Source organism: Trichosurus vulpecula, chromosome 1 (assembly GCF_011100635.1).
Source record: "Trichosurus vulpecula isolate mTriVul1 chromosome 1, mTriVul1.pri, whole genome shotgun sequence".
NCBI classification, from domain to species: Eukaryota; Metazoa; Chordata; class Mammalia; order Diprotodontia; family Phalangeridae; genus Trichosurus; species Trichosurus vulpecula.
This window is the reverse complement of record NC_050573.1, coordinates 31,178,281-31,193,681: the sequence shown is the minus strand read 5'-3', so window position 1 is coordinate 31,193,681 and position 15,401 is coordinate 31,178,281. Positions and strand designations below refer to the sequence as shown.

Genomic DNA, 15,401 nt, shown 5'->3' with positions numbered 1-15,401 from the left:
AAGCTGCTTGAATCTCAGTTTACACTCCTCCCACCAATAAGAAGAGTTGAAAACTCTCAAGCCCCTTCCTCCTTAAATATCAGCCAATCAGGGCTGCCTTTCACTTATCAGGAAGGCAAGCCTGGATATAAAGTAGCCTGAGATGCTCCCTCCTGTCTAGGCATCTTTGGTTATCAAGAGAGACCATTGACCTCAATTTCTCGATTATTTGCTGGCAACCATGAAGGGATGGGAATAAGAGCTGCCCACCTCAGATCCTTATCAGAAATCTGTCTTCTATTTTAGTGGGCCCGAGTGGAAAAATTGTCCATGAGGGGAGAACTTCTTGTTAGGAAATTCATGTTTGTGATTGGTTCTCTCCTTATTCACTGCAGCAAGATCTTCTCCGGGAAACAAAAACCCCAAAGGCAAATGAACAATTTTGTGTATTTTGTTTGTGTCCTATTTTATTTTAGAAGATTGTATCCTAGAAAATTTGGGAAAATTTGGCAACATTTAAAATTCAAGTACTTTTTCTGGGCCATCCTTGGCAGGGAATGAATTCATCTTTCAAACAGGATCTCTCTGAACAGGATTGGGAGATAAACCTTTGAAGGTAGTTGGGCTCTTAGCCTTTAAGAAGGACCTTAAAAAATTGGGAGTATTAAAAAAGAGCTCCACTTTGGCATTTTCTGAAGCTTGAAGGGCTGAAGAAGTCCTCTTTTCCTACCCAAGCAGACAGTGAGTTGAGTCCCCACAGGTTTCTCCAAAATCTGGGGCTAGGGGGATTGAGAAAATTATATTTTCTAGCTGAAAAGTTTTGGTGGTCATACTCTCAGTGTCCTTGCTTAAGATAATTGAGAGAGCTAATACCTGGTTTCCTAGTTCACAAGGTTCTTAGGGACATGTGAAATTATGGAGCAAATTTGTTGTTGTTGTTGTGAGATAGTATATCTCTGTTGGGGTGCTAGTTGGAAATTTGGGCTCTGAGGGAATGGATACCTCTGTATTTTTGCTTCATGAACTGAGTGTCAGCTCAGCAGAAGGCCCCTGCACCTTTAAGAAAATTTTACCTGGAAGGCATTTTCCCACCCAGGCTTAATTGGAATTGAGGGATTCACAAGTGGAAGAGCTAGCTTCACACCTAGCTAGAAAGGGAAAGTTTATGAATCAGCTCACATTATAGATCAGCTTATACTAAGGGAGAAAGTTCCACCAAATTTGTTCATCTGTATTAAAGCCCCATGTGATAGGATGGTTTTCTATGTAAGATAATTTGGAAATACATCTGACTAAATTAATAACATCCGATTGGTACTGATTTTTGTTCTAGGCTCCCTGTTACTCTGTGTCCACAATGGCTATAGTCAACACTGTGAGATATTGCTAAGGAGGACTTGCTGAAGACATGGGATTCTAGCTTACTCAGGAAACCTTTCGAATAAGAACAAGTTTACTTTAATCAATGAAGGAGAATAAAGAAAATCCCAGCCCTTCAGTAATTTTGGCAATGCTCGGCCACAGAAAACCATGCTGGTACTGGGATAAAGAAGACTTGACTCATACACCTTCACAGTTAGAAGGCCTGGATCCAACTACTGAAGCCCAATACCGCCAAGAGGGTGCCAGGTTCATCTTTGATGTAGAAGCACGTTTGGGACTGCCCTATGGTACCGTGGCTACTGGAATAGTTTATTTTCATCGTTTCTACATGTTTCACTCATTTAAACAGTTCCAAAGATATGTGACAGGAGTTTGTGGTCTCTTTTTGGCAGGGAAAGTAGAAGAAACTCCTAAAAATGTAAAGATATTCTCAAAACAGCTTTTAGCTTATTAAGTGATGTACAGTTTGGTCAATTTGGAGATGACCCAAAGGAAGAAGTTATGGCTCTGGAGAGGCTCTTATTACAGACCATAAAATTTGATTTTCAAGTGGAACATCCCTACCAGTTTCTCCTCAAGTATGCCAAACAACTCAAAGGTGATAAAAACAAAATTCAAAAATTGGTTCAAATGGCATGGACATTTATAAATGACAGTTTGTGTACTACATTATCACTGCAATGGGAACCTGAGATCATAGCAGTCTCAGTCAGGTACTTGGCAGGCCATTTATGCAAATTTGAAATGCAGGAATGGACATCAAAAGCAACAGACAAGAAATGGTGGGAACAATTTGTTCAAGACGTACCTGTTGGTGTTCTAGAAGACATTTGCCATCAGATACTGGCTCTCTATTCACAAGGAAACCAGCAGGCACCTCATCATATTGCTCAGCAATTGGAGCAACCAACATCTCCTCAGCATAGCCCTCCCAGGCAGCTTAAACAATCACTGATTGTTTCTCATAAGGAAGACAACAAGGCAGCAGAACAACCAACATCTAAAATCCCCCTAATTGAGACCACACCCACCAAGGCTACCTGTACCTCCACCTCCAGAATGTAAGCCAACCCTCACACCTGCCATTTCAATGGGTGAGGGCAAGCAGACCAGGACAGTGGAGGCTGGAGATCTACCAAAAGTCCAGACTTCTCCTCGAAGTCATCCTGCCCCTGTACATCAGCCACCTCCTCTTACTCACCCCCACCCTTTGCCACCACCTTCCAGCTACATTACTGGGATGTTAAATACAAATTCCTATATGTCAGGAGAAGGTTATCAAAGGATGCAATCCGTGATGAAGACAGAAGGAGCAGTCTGTGGGGCTCTGCCTCCAGCATACGGGCAACCCACTCACTTGCCATACTATCCTCATATATATCCTCTTAACTCTTGGCCACCTGTCTTGCCTCCCCTGGCATCATTTCCACTACCCATAATTCCCCCACTAGCCTCTGGATATTTCCCCCCACCAACATACAGCCTCAACTTTCAACCTCCACAATTGCCTCCAACTCATTCTGTTCCTCCCTACCCTTTTCCAGGGCTTGAGATGCCACCTGCCAGTTACCCTCCTCCAGCTGTGCCCCTAGGTGGGCAGCCTCCAGTGGCACCTCCCCTCCTCCCACCTGGCATGCCTCCTGTAAGAGGTTGGGACATGCAGCTTGGATGACATAACACGATGCCTCTTCTCTTCCTCACTCCTTTTAAAAAAAATCAAAAAACAAATTTTTTTCATTTAAAAAAATCACCTTTCAAATCTTGTTGAAATGTCCAAATAGTTAAATGTCAGGGTACTTTGTATAATGCTACATAGCCACAGTACAGAGAGGGAGTGGAATGGTATACTTGAACTCTAGTGGGCCTTCTACAGTATGGCTTCTTGTATAACTATTACAAAGCCAATTATAATCTAACTATATACAGTTTATGAATTTACAGTCAGTTGTTGCTGCACTAAATTATTTTCTATTAGAGAACATGGGAACCAGCCACATTGGCTCAAAAATTATCTCTAAGGAGTAAATTTCCTTTCAGAAACTAGTTCCTACTTTTACTGAAAAGCAAGTTTTAAATAATCCAGTATCATCTAAAGTCAGAACTCCGTTTTCCTTAGTGACACATGATCCTGCTGTCGGACTTGCTTGGTTTGACTGTTATTCTCAGTTTTTTAATTTTAAAGTTATTTTGGACAGGGTGGTCTTGCTGAATTTGCTGTTGTTTTTTGTTCATTTGTTTGTTTGTTTTTTTGGTGGAGGGAGACATGGGGATGGAAACCAGACCTTGGAAAGTGATGTATGTTGGCATCTATTTACAAACTCCTGTACATACAGATATATTTTGAAAATGTGAATGTAACATCACACTGTGAAATTCCATCTTGGTTACAAATGAGGCTTCTTCAGTCAGTTACTTACCCAAATAAAATTGTTTCTGAAAAGAAAAAAAAAGAATTTCATTCTATGCATTTTTATTCATGATTTTGTGAATATGATTATGTTTCTAAATTTTCTTCTAGTGATATTTCATAAACTATTTTAAACCATATGATGCTTACTTCTATTTATCATTTCTTTCTCTGGAGGTGGCTAGCATCTTCCTTCACAGGTACTCTAAAGGTGATCTGAGTATTTATAGTCCTCAAAATAACTTGATTGTTCACAATTACTCTTTGAACAATATCGATGTTACTGTATACAACGTTCTCTTGGTTCTGCTCGCTTCACTTTTCATTATTTCATGTAAGTCTTTCCATGTTTTTCTAAAATTAACCATCTCATCATTAACTACAGTGCAGTAATATTCCTTCACAATCATGCACCACAACAGAATTAGTCATTCCCCAATTGATGGGCATCCCCAATTTCCAATTCTTTGCCACCACAAAGAGAGTTGCTATAAATATTTTAGAATATGTAGATTCTTTTCCTTTTTCCTTGATCACCTTGGGAAACAGATATAATAGGGGTATTCCTGGGGCAAGGAGTAAACACAGTTTTATAACTCTTTGGGCAGATTGCTCTATAAAATGATTGGTTCAGTCTACAGTTTTACAAAGAGTGTATTAGTGTACCAATTTTTCCACATCTCCTCTGACATTTGTCATATTCTGCTTCTATAATTTTAGCCAATCTGATAGGATCAGATGATATCTCCAAGTTGTTTTAATTTGCAATTCTCTAATAAAAATGATTTAGAGCATTTTTCAGATAACAGCCTGTTCATATCCTTTGACTACTTATCAATTTGAGAATTACTCATAGTTTTATAAATTTGACAAAGTTCTCTATATATTTGATATATGAGACCTTTATCCCAGAAACTGTCTATAATTCCCCCTCCCCTAATTTTCTGCTTTCCTTCTAATTTTGACTATACTGGTTTTATTTGTACAAAAGCTTTAGTGTGATGTAATCAAAATTATCCATTTCACATCTCACAATACTCTGTCTCTTTATTGATAAATTCTTCCATTATCCATTAGTTTGATAGGTAAAGTATTTCATATTCTAATTATGATATCTCCCTTTATATCAAGGTCATGTTTACATTTTGACCATATCTTGGTAAGTGGCATAAGATGTCGATTATACCCAATTTTTGCCAGACTTCTTTCCAGTTTTCCTGACATTTTTCCCCTAAATAGTATATTCTTATCCCCAAAGCTTAAATCTTTATATGTATCAAACACAAGGTTACTACAATCATTTACTGCTGTGCATTGTATGTCTGCTCTGTTCCATGGAGATTTTCTGTCTGCTTGTGGAGGAAATCTGGAGAGCTGGGAAATTTCTGACCTCTCTACCATCTTCCCAGAATGCATTGCAGTAGCTGTTTTAACTTCACTATCTTCTTCTGAGTTTGAATCCATCACTGAAATAACTACCAATGGGTGAATTCTTTTTCTTTTGCTTTATCATCATCATCATCATCATCATCATCATCATCATCATCATCATCATCATTTTTCTCATTTGTGGATTTTGTGTTAAAGTTGGGCTTTAGTCCCAGGGTATAAGAGATAATATCTCAGGCTTCAGGTTTTTTGTGCTGCTGTTTTCTGAGATCTATCTGGGGGCCTGACTTCAGGTATTCCTTTCCTCCCCTCAGCCACAAGCCATCAGCCACTGCCAATGCTCTTGTTCCCTGCAGTCTCTAGGCAATTGCAAACTTCAGCTCACCCCTCTACCCTGGAACGAAAATCAGGGACTCTGAGTGACCACAGCCAGCAGGGTCCCCCATTCTCTGTAATGACACTCACCCAGTATAGACTCATTCCTTGTCACCCACAGCCACAGCCATGGACCTGTCAGGTCTTGGGTGCTGCTGCAGGCCCCTGTAATCTTCCCCTGTTCAGCTGTCCTTGAGGCCAAAGTTCCCGAAGCTGTTTCAGCTGCCCCCAGCGCTTGTCTGTTTGTTTGTTTTTGTTGTTGTCCTTGATTCCTTAGCATTGGTGCAGAGGTATTTGCACTTCAACTAGGTCAAACTATTACCTGGGGAGGTAGGGTCTTTTCTAACATCCTCCAAGGTTGTTTTAGGTGGAGAACTGATTTACCCTGACTTTAAATTATTTCTGCCTCTCAAAGTTTGCTCTGAGGTGTTATTTTATATTAACACCTCATACCATAATTTTATGTTATGTTAATTTACATTACATTAAATTTATACACAGAGAGATTCACTTCCATAAGTTTTAAATTTTCTCCACCTTCCTCCCTTCTCCCCTTCAAAAGACAGCATGCAATTCAACATGGGCTCTACACATTCTTATTAAACATATTTTCACATTAATCATATTGTATAGAAGAATTAGAACGAATGGGAGGAACCATGAAAAAGCAAAAAACAAAACAAAACAAAGAGAGAGCAAATAGTATACTTGCATCCACATTCAGACTCCATATTTCTTTCTATATGGATCTCATTTCCCCCCATGATTCTTTTGGAGTTGTTTTAGGTCCTTGCATTGCTGAGAAGAGCTAAGTCTATCAAAGTCAGTCATCACACAATGTGGCTGTTACTGTGTAGAATGTGCTCCTGGTTCTGCTCACTTCACTCAGCATCAGTTCATATAAGTCTTTCCAGGTTTTTCTGAAGTCTGCCTGCTCATCATTTCTTATAGCACAATATTATTCCATTACACTCATATACTACAACTTGTTCATCCATTTCCTCAATTGATGGGCATCCCCTCAATTTCCAGTTCGTGGCCACCATAAAAATGGACTGCTATAAATATTTTTCTACATGTGGGTCGTTTTCCCATTTTTTATGATCTCTTTGGGATACAGCCCCAGAAATGGTATTTCTGGGTCGCAGGGCATGCACATTTTTAGAGTGCTTTCGGCATACTTCCAAATTGCTCTCCAGAACGGTTGGATCAGTTTGCAACTCCACCAACAGTATATTAGTGTTCCAATTTTTCCACATCTTCTGCAGCATTTAGAATTTCCTTGATTTGTCATGTTAGCCACAGGTCATTTCAAAGTCATTTTGCTTTGCATTTCTGTAATCAATAGTGAGTTAGAGCATTTTTTCATATGTCTATAGATAGATTTAATTTCTTCCTCTGAAAACTTCCTATTCATATCCTTTGACCATTTGTCAATTGGGGAATGACTTGTATCCTTATAAATCTGACTCATTTCTCTATATATTTTAGAAATGAGGCCTTTGTCAGAGATACTGGTAGTAAAAATTCTTTCCCAACTTTCTGCTTCCCTCCTAATCTTGTTTGCATTGGCTTTGTTTGTGCAAATTTTTTTTCAATTTAATGTAATCAAAATTATCCATTTTGCATTTCATAATTTTCCTTATCCCTTGTTTGGTCACAAATTCCTCTGTTCTCCATAAATCTGACAGAATGGAAATATTATCCACATCTCTTAATATTTCAATTCCCCTTGCACATTCACATTTTCCTGGGAAAATTTTACAATTTGAACTCACCTATTATAATCAGGTCATTTTAAAATGTGCTGGACAATATTCTAACCGCTTCTTTTTGCCCAGGCAAAAAGGAATTTGAATCAATGCTGACAGGATGTGGCCAGCTCCCCCTCCAGGCAGACACCTCTGGAAGTTGACAATTAATTGAATAGTAATAATCACAAGCCACAATAACTAATATCTTTACCGTAGCCAATACCCATATTAGGTTTAAAAAAAAAAAACCTCCCACAGATCCACCCCGAAAGGAAGATTGATGAAATTCCTTCTAACTTTGTCTATTGTTTTTCAAATCAAACTACAAAATTTTATTTGCAATCCCTTCTACTTAAAACAAAATCAGATTTCCTCACACCCTCTTACCATGTTGAAACCATTTGAAGCTGGCACAAGGATGGCCAGAACAACCGTTAGCAGGATGGGGAAGGGAGTGGTTGAGAGCACATGGGTTCTCTGTTGCCTACCCTCATCTTTCTACAAACCATTCCTTTTCCTTTCTATCTTCTATATTTGTGCCCAGGTTTTTATTTCTTTCTTTCCTAATCTTTCAAACTCAGACTCCTTCCATTTTCCTTTACATTTCAACTAAATTAAAAAAAAATCATACTCCCTCTAATTTTATCCTGCTCCTCTGAACCTTAGACACTAGAGGGAGTTAATTACAAATTACACCTCCCCTGCACCCTCTGCAAAGAAAAACTTTTATAATACATTTCAAAGAGATTACTGAAATCCTAAAGTGATCCCATTATAAGACAGAAGACCCTTTATTTTTGCAGTTTTAAACAGAGTCCCTGATAGCAGACACATTGATTTAATTTAAACATAAAATACAAACTTTAGATTTGAGATATAATCAAACCTGAATTCAAACCCTCAGCTTTCTTTTTCCTCTCAACCCCTACTCCCTGTGGGCAGCTTGAGTTCAGATTCTTTATCAGCTCTAAAAGCTGCGGGCTGCACCTCTGACCTCTGAAGAGCCTCACCTTTAGAGATTTTTCTCGATGCAATTTAAACCTTACAGGATGTCAGATTACACACAGACACTTACACCACGAAACAAAAAGAAAGTGTCTCTGTGTTTGTCTGTGAAATGTTTTATAAGAGATAAACCAAATTAGCCTGATTGCATTTTCTAATTTGAAAAATTTAGTTGAGATGAGATCCCTTCCTAATAAATTGCTCCCTGCTTGTGGAATGTATAAGAATTGAATGTTTGCCCACTCCCCCTTCTCTTCTGTGAACAATATATTTGGAATTGGCATTTGTTACTTATTCTCGATACATATACTATCATTCCAATTTTCCAGCATGCTCCCCAAGGGACTGTTGGGAGGAATGCCACCAGGGGCTTTTGTTTCTGTTCCCTTCCTTGGCAGCTTCATTTCCTTATTTCTCATTTTTTCTGTCTATGAATGCCATCGTTCTTATAATTTGTTTAGGCAGAATGTCCTACTAACAAGGTAATACTTACAAGACCAATGTTTCTTGCCCTGCCCTGTGCACAGACTTACATAGTAGTCAGGGTTCTTCCTCTACTTCCCCAGCTGCATCACTCTACCTTGCTCCAAAAGTGAAGTCTCGGGTCTGGGCAGTGAGAGGGGAGGACACTCAGCAGTGATGCACAAAGCTACCCATTTGGGCAGGGATCACCTCTCTGTCCTTTTGTGGTGATTATCCTCCTTCTATGTTTCCAGAATCCTGGATGAGCCCCCAATTGTTAGGGGAAGAAATTTTTCAGAGGAATGACAAAGACTCCCAAGGTCGATGAGGTAAGCTCTTTTCTTTTACAATTTTTGCAAGTGGGTGTGCTGCCTGAACAACACACATCAAAAGCAAAAGCTAGCAGTTCAAATCCTTGCCCTGAAACTCAATGTCCCTCCGTCGTTTCCTCATTGGCTGAGTACTCTGAAGTGTACAACTTCCAGATATACCTACTAAGTGTTTCCCCCTTGAAGGGTTCCCCCTCCTGCCACATACATCCACATAGATCATATGTGCATTAAAATGAGCCTTAGCTCCTCCAGGGGAGGAGAAGATGATATTAACGAGGCAATTAAGTATGTGCATTTGAAGCCTGACTGATCCAGTTACCCTATCTTAACCACAGACTCCATTGACACTGGTTTTCCATTTTTTCGTAGAACTGTATTTGCAGAAAGAGGCTAGTTCTTGTGAAAATCAATGCTGAAAATGAAATACATTAAATAAAAAAATTTAAAAAAAATTATGATCTGCCCATAGTTACACAGCTAGTCAATGTCAGAGCCAGAATTTGAATCCAGATCTTTGTGCCTTTAAGTCTAGTGCTCATTTAAACTTTCATATTGTATAAAATGAAAGCCCAAACTTTGACATCTTCCTTCATGCAGAAGGCAACAATAAGAGAAGTTATGGGGTTGTTAATAAAAATAACTTGCATTTAAAAAAAAAAGAAAGAGGCTAGTTCTTTGAAAAGAAAACACTTCCCTGAACATGTGAGGAAACATTTTTATATCTCACAGAAGGAACTAGCAAAAAATTCCAGTATTTTTGTCAAAGGAAAAAAAAACATGAAAGTTATTAAAACAATAAAGAGGTGATTTCAGAATATAAGCACCTCAGTTTGGAAGCTATTTAATATGTTACTGTGGAAGAACAGAGGAAAAATGCCAGTAGATCCAGAAGAATAAAGGGACTTTACATTTAGCTAGAAAGGGAAAGTTCGCAAATCTGAGAGATTCACAAGTGGAAGAACTAGATTCACACCTACCTACAAGATAGTTCATGAATCCCAGATTCACAAGTGGAAGCCAGGAAGGAGAGGCCAGGGTGGCCCAAATGGGAGCTTGTCTTCTGTTGGGTGTTTGACTTGGAGAAGAAAATAGATAGAGCATAATAATGAGGTCTTACTCAGTCTGCACTGTAGACACAGGGAGATGTGGCAATTGCCTTTCTAGTTAGGGGTTTTATTCCTGTTGAATCCTGGAAGAGGACAGGGGCTGGGAAAAGGGGAAGAGGAGGACTAGTTTCTTTCATTTATATTTAGGACAATTAGGTCCTTTGACCCTATTTGGATTTCTAGGCAACTGTATTCCACATTACCCTTTTATAGGCCCCCTGGAAAGAGCCTCCTCCTGGGGCCTGCGTGACCCTGAGATCATCCCCAGGCCGTAGAGAGAGCTCGGTGGGTTGCTGTGCAACCACAAACTAATCCCATAGGGTTGTTGATAATGAAAAAGAGAAATAGGCATGGATATCAGTTATAACATTATATAACATTGTAGCTAATTGCATGGAAGAAGAACACATAAGAACCATCTTCAGTGTCCCTTTCATAGCGTTCACACCTCTCTCTCCAGCAATGAAATAAAACAGCCTTTCCTTCATCTGTCTTATCATTCAGAAACATCATGGCTTTGGCTAGTGGAAATTATTCAGGATTTCTCAGGTTTCATTGAGGAAAATTGTATCAATGCTGTATCATTCCATTATCTACATTAATTTGTAATATTCCCTTCTGATTTCAAAGGGGATGTTGTTCTGCTAGCTTCGAGAGAAACCCTTCCTGACCCATGCTGCTTGAGAAACATTATCCCAATATAGCCCCTCACAAGGCCTGGCTTTCCCCCTGTCTATAGAAGCCAACCTGAGCTAGTCCACACTATTAGCAGTCACCGGCACATCCTTGCACTCTTCATCAATGTTTGCGATGACCTAGCCTCCAAAGAAGAAACTTGGCCAAAGCAATGCCCAACGGAATGGTTTCCCAACCCCAGAATGTTAGACGGTGCTTGAGATCAGTTGACACCCCTCCCCCCACCAGGAGAAGGTGTGAACTCTTAGCCCACCTCCTCCTTTAAATATCCACCAATCAGGATTGCTGTTCACTTGTTGGGGGAGGTCCCAGCAATTTGCTTTCAGGCCGGCAGACCTGGATATAAAGTAGACTGAGAGAGACTCTCCTTGATCTTTTGGCATTCTTGGTCACCAGGAAAGAGAGACCCTTTCTTAATTGAGTCGGGGAAGCCCCGGGAAGCTTAAAGGTGACCGCCTAGGGATTGGAGCCGGCTCTGACGGAGTCGAGGGCCCATCCACCCAAACATGGCAGCCACCACCACAGCCGGAAAGCACCGGATCCCCAAAGTGGCCAAGGTGAAAAATAAAGCCCCTGCTGAAGTGCAGATCACAGCAGAGCAGCTTTTAAGGGAAGCTAAAGAAAGAGAGCTTGAACTTCTTGCCCCACCTCCGGAACAGAAGATCACAGATGGAGAAGAATTCAGTGATTACACGCTGAGGAAAAGAAAGACTTTTGAGGACAATATAAGGAGGAATCGAACGGTGATTAGCAACTGGATCAAATACGCCCAATGGGAAGAGAGGCTGCAAGAAATTCAAAGAGCGCGTTCCATATACGAGCGTGCCTTAGACGTGGACTGCCGAAATATCACTCTCTGGCTGAAATATGCAGAAATGGAAATGAAAAATCGACAAGTCAACCATGCCCGAAATATCTGGGATCGGGCCATCACAACTCTTCCCCGGGTCAGTCAGTTCTGGCACAAATATACTTATATGGAGGAGATGTTGGGAAACGTTGCTGGAGGCCGGCAACTATTTGAACGCTGGATGCAATGGCAGCCCGAGGAGCAAGCCTGGCACTCCTATATCAAATTTGAGCTGCGATATAAAGAGGTGGATCGGGCACGAGGCATTTACCAAAGATTTGTCCTCGTGCACCCAGAGGTGAAGAACTGGATCAAGTATGCTGTCTTTGAAGAAAAACATGGCTACTTGGCTCAGGCCAGGGAAGTCTATGAAAGAGCTGTGGACTTCTTTGGAGAGGAGCACATGGACGAAAATCTCTATGTGGCCTTTGCCAAGTTTGAAGAAAATCAGAAAGAACTGGAACGGGCTCGAGTGATCTACCAATATGCGCTGAACAGGATTTCGAAGCACGCAGCCCAAAAGCTCCTTCAAAATTACACAGTCTTTGAAAAGAAATTTGGGGAGAGGCGAGGTATTGAAGACATAATTGTGAGCAGACGGAGATTCCAGTATGAAGAGGAGGTGAAGGCCAATCCCCACAATTACGATGCCTGGTTTGATTATTTACGATTAGTGCAAGGGCATGCGGAGGGACCAGACACCGTGAGAGAAGTGTATGAAAGGGCAATCGCCAACGTGCCACCGATACGAGAGAAGAAGCACTGGAAGCGCTATATATACCTCTGGATCGCCTACGCACTTTATGAAGAGTTGGAGGCAAAGGATCCAGACAGGACCAGACAGGTCTATCAAGCTTGTCTGAAACTGATTCCTCACCAAAAGTTTACATTTGCTAAAATTTGGTTACTGTATGCCCAGTTTGAAATCAGACAGAAAAATTTACCCTCTGCCAGAAGAGCTTTGGGAACCTCCATTGGCAGGTGTCCCAAAAGCAAATTGTTTCAAGGCTACATTGAATTGGAGCTTCAGCTTCGAGAATTTGACCGGTGCCGGACACTTTATGAAAAGTTCTTGGAATTTGCTCCAGACAATTGCACAACATGGATCAAATTTGCCGAGTTGGAGACAGTTCTTGGAGATGCGGAGAGAGCCCGGGCGATCTATGAGTTAGCAATTGGCCAGCCACGCTTAGACATGCCAGAGGTGCTTTGGAAATGTTACCTTGATTTCGAAACCGAGCAAAAGGAATTCGAAAAGACAAGACTTCTCTACCGGAGATTGCTACAACGAACACAACATGTGAAGGTATGGATCAGTTTTGCCCAATTTGAGCTGTCTGCAGGAAATGAAGAAAGGTTCAGTCGATGCAGACAGATTTATGAAGAAGCCAACCGAAAGATGAGAAACAGTGAAGAGAAGAAAGAAAGACTCATGCTATTAGAATCCTGGCGAAACTTTGAAGATGAATTTGGAACCGAAAGTCAGAAGGAGAGAGTGGACAAACTCATGCCAGAGAAAGTGAAGAAGAGAAGAAAGGTGCAGGCAGAAGATGGGTCTGATGCTGGCTGGGAAGAGTGCTACCATTACATCTTTCCAGAAGATGCGGCCAACCAGCCCAACCTCAAACTGCTGGCCATGGCCAAACTTTGGAAGAGACAGCAGCAAGAAGAGTCTGCTTCAGAGCAACCCCCACAGGAAGACATCGATGCCATGGAATCCTGACTTTTTCCATGTTGTTGTATTGTGGGTGTTTTTATACATTTTTCTTCTGCAGTCATCGTGATTTAGGGAACTTGTGTGCATCGTTATTATTATTTTAATCAGTGGTGAGCCTTGCATCTTTGCTATTTTATTTTATGCTATTTTGAAATATTGCTGAGTTGGAATTGAGGAGATTACAAATAAAGGACATAACGTTTCTGTGTTACAACAATGATTTTTCTGTTAGGGGAAATATTTATGGTCTTTTTCAAAATTCAGAAATTTTTAAATGTCGCAAAAAGAAAGTTTCCAAATCAGAGAGATTCACCAGTGGAAGAGTCAGCCTCACCCCTAGCTAGAATGGGAACAATCAGCTCCCCTCCAAAATCAGATTATGTGAAGAAAGTAAGTCCCACCTCCATTTTGTCAGCTGTCTTTGAGCCATATATGACAGGATACTTTCCTATGTAAGGCAATTTGGAAATGCATCTGACTAAATTCATACCATCTGATTCGTAGTGAATTTGGTTCCAGGCTCCCTAGCACCCTGTGTCCGAAATGTCTACCAACACACAACCCCAATTTTCCACCTTTGTGATGGCCACTAATTCATGCTGTTCCCCCCCCCCCATCATTCTCCCAGGCCTTGGATGCCAGCTGTCAGTTGCACCTCTCCAGCTGTGCCCCACCCCAAACTGTTACCCCAAGTGAGCAATCCCCTGTGTCAACTCTCCTCTTCACAGCTGGCATGCCTCCTGTAAGAGGATTGGGACAAGCAGCTTGGATGACAAAATATAAAGCCTCTTCTCCCCACTAATAACTTTTTAAAGAAAATAAAAAAAAAATTTAAATTGATTTTAATCACCTTTGAAATCTAATGTAAATGGCAAAATAGAGGAATATCAGGGAACCTTGCATAATGCTCCACAGCTGAAGTACATTACAGACCAGAAAGGGAATTAAATGGTGAACTTGAACTCTAGTGGACCTCCTACAGTATGATTTCTTGGAAAGCCGATTTTAATCTACCTTTATACACTTGATGAAGTTAAAGTCACTTGTTGCTGCATTGGATTACTTCATAGTAGTGAACACTTGAAGTTACCTGTAAAGAGTAAATTTCCTTTGAGAAACTGGTGCTTACTTTTACTGAAAAAAAAATCAATTTTAAATAAACCAGTGTCATCTTAGGTCAGAACTCCATTTTTCTTCAGTAACACTCTCTAGCGATACATTCTCTAGCGATATTGTTCTCAGACTTCTTCTTTTAACTGGTATCATTCTCCTTTATTTTTAAAGTTGTTTTGGACAGGTCTGCCTTGCTGAATTTTCTTTTTATTTTGGTTTGGTTTTGGTTTGGTTTGGTTTTTGGTGTGGACAGACAAGCAAATGAAATTAGACCTTGGAAAGTAATGTATGTTTGCACCTATTTACAAATTCCTGTATGTACCAGTATATTATTAAAATGTAAATGTATCATGATAATGTGAATTCCATTTTGGCTACAAATGAGATGCCCTCAATCAGTCACCTGCACAAATAAAATCATTTCTGGAAAAAAGAGTTTTGTTCCATGCATTTAAATTCATGATGTTACGAATATCAGTACAATGTGTCTAAATTTTATTCTAGTGTGACATTTGGTAAACTGTTTTTAGACATAGTTTGTTTAATTCCGTGTACCAGTCCTTTTCCTGGAGGTGTATATCATCTTCCTTTATAGATCCTTTTTGGTTGATCTCAGTATTTATAGCACTCAGAATAATTTATTTCTTCAAAATTATTCCTTGAAGAGTATTGTTATAATACATCGGTACATATATAACATATTCATATATACATACACGTAGACATCTCCAAAAATGGTCCCAAAAAACCCCAGTGTGCTAAAAGTAACTCCCTTAGCTCCTTATAGCATGGGATAAGTGAGAGCTCCCCAATGTGCCAAGGGTGGGAAAAAA

At 40.2% G+C, this 15,401-nt stretch overlaps 2 protein-coding genes across 2 annotated transcripts; both read left to right on the top strand.

Annotated features, from left to right (window-relative positions):
• The first annotated feature begins 1,444 nt into the window (after positions 1–1,444).
• LOC118853095 (cyclin-K-like) lies at positions 1,445–14,257 on the top strand. Its single transcript, XM_036763053.1, is given in 4 exon segments — positions 1,445–1,772; positions 1,775–2,384; positions 2,386–2,993; positions 14,184–14,257. Coding segments are annotated over 4 exon segments (1,620 nt in total).
• Positions 11,395–13,461, top strand: LOC118834018 (crooked neck-like protein 1). Its single transcript, XM_036741458.1, has one exon. It carries the CDS (start codon positions 11,395–11,397, stop codon positions 13,459–13,461), a length of 2,067 nt encoding a protein of 688 aa, XP_036597353.1.
• Positions 14,258–15,401: the final 1,144 nt, after the last annotated feature.

Excerpts from the sequence above, each read along its gene's own strand:
- LOC118834018 (XM_036741458.1), top strand. The coding sequence starts at position 11,395 with ATGGCAGCCACCACCACAGCCGGAAAGCACCGGATCCCCAAAGTGGCC.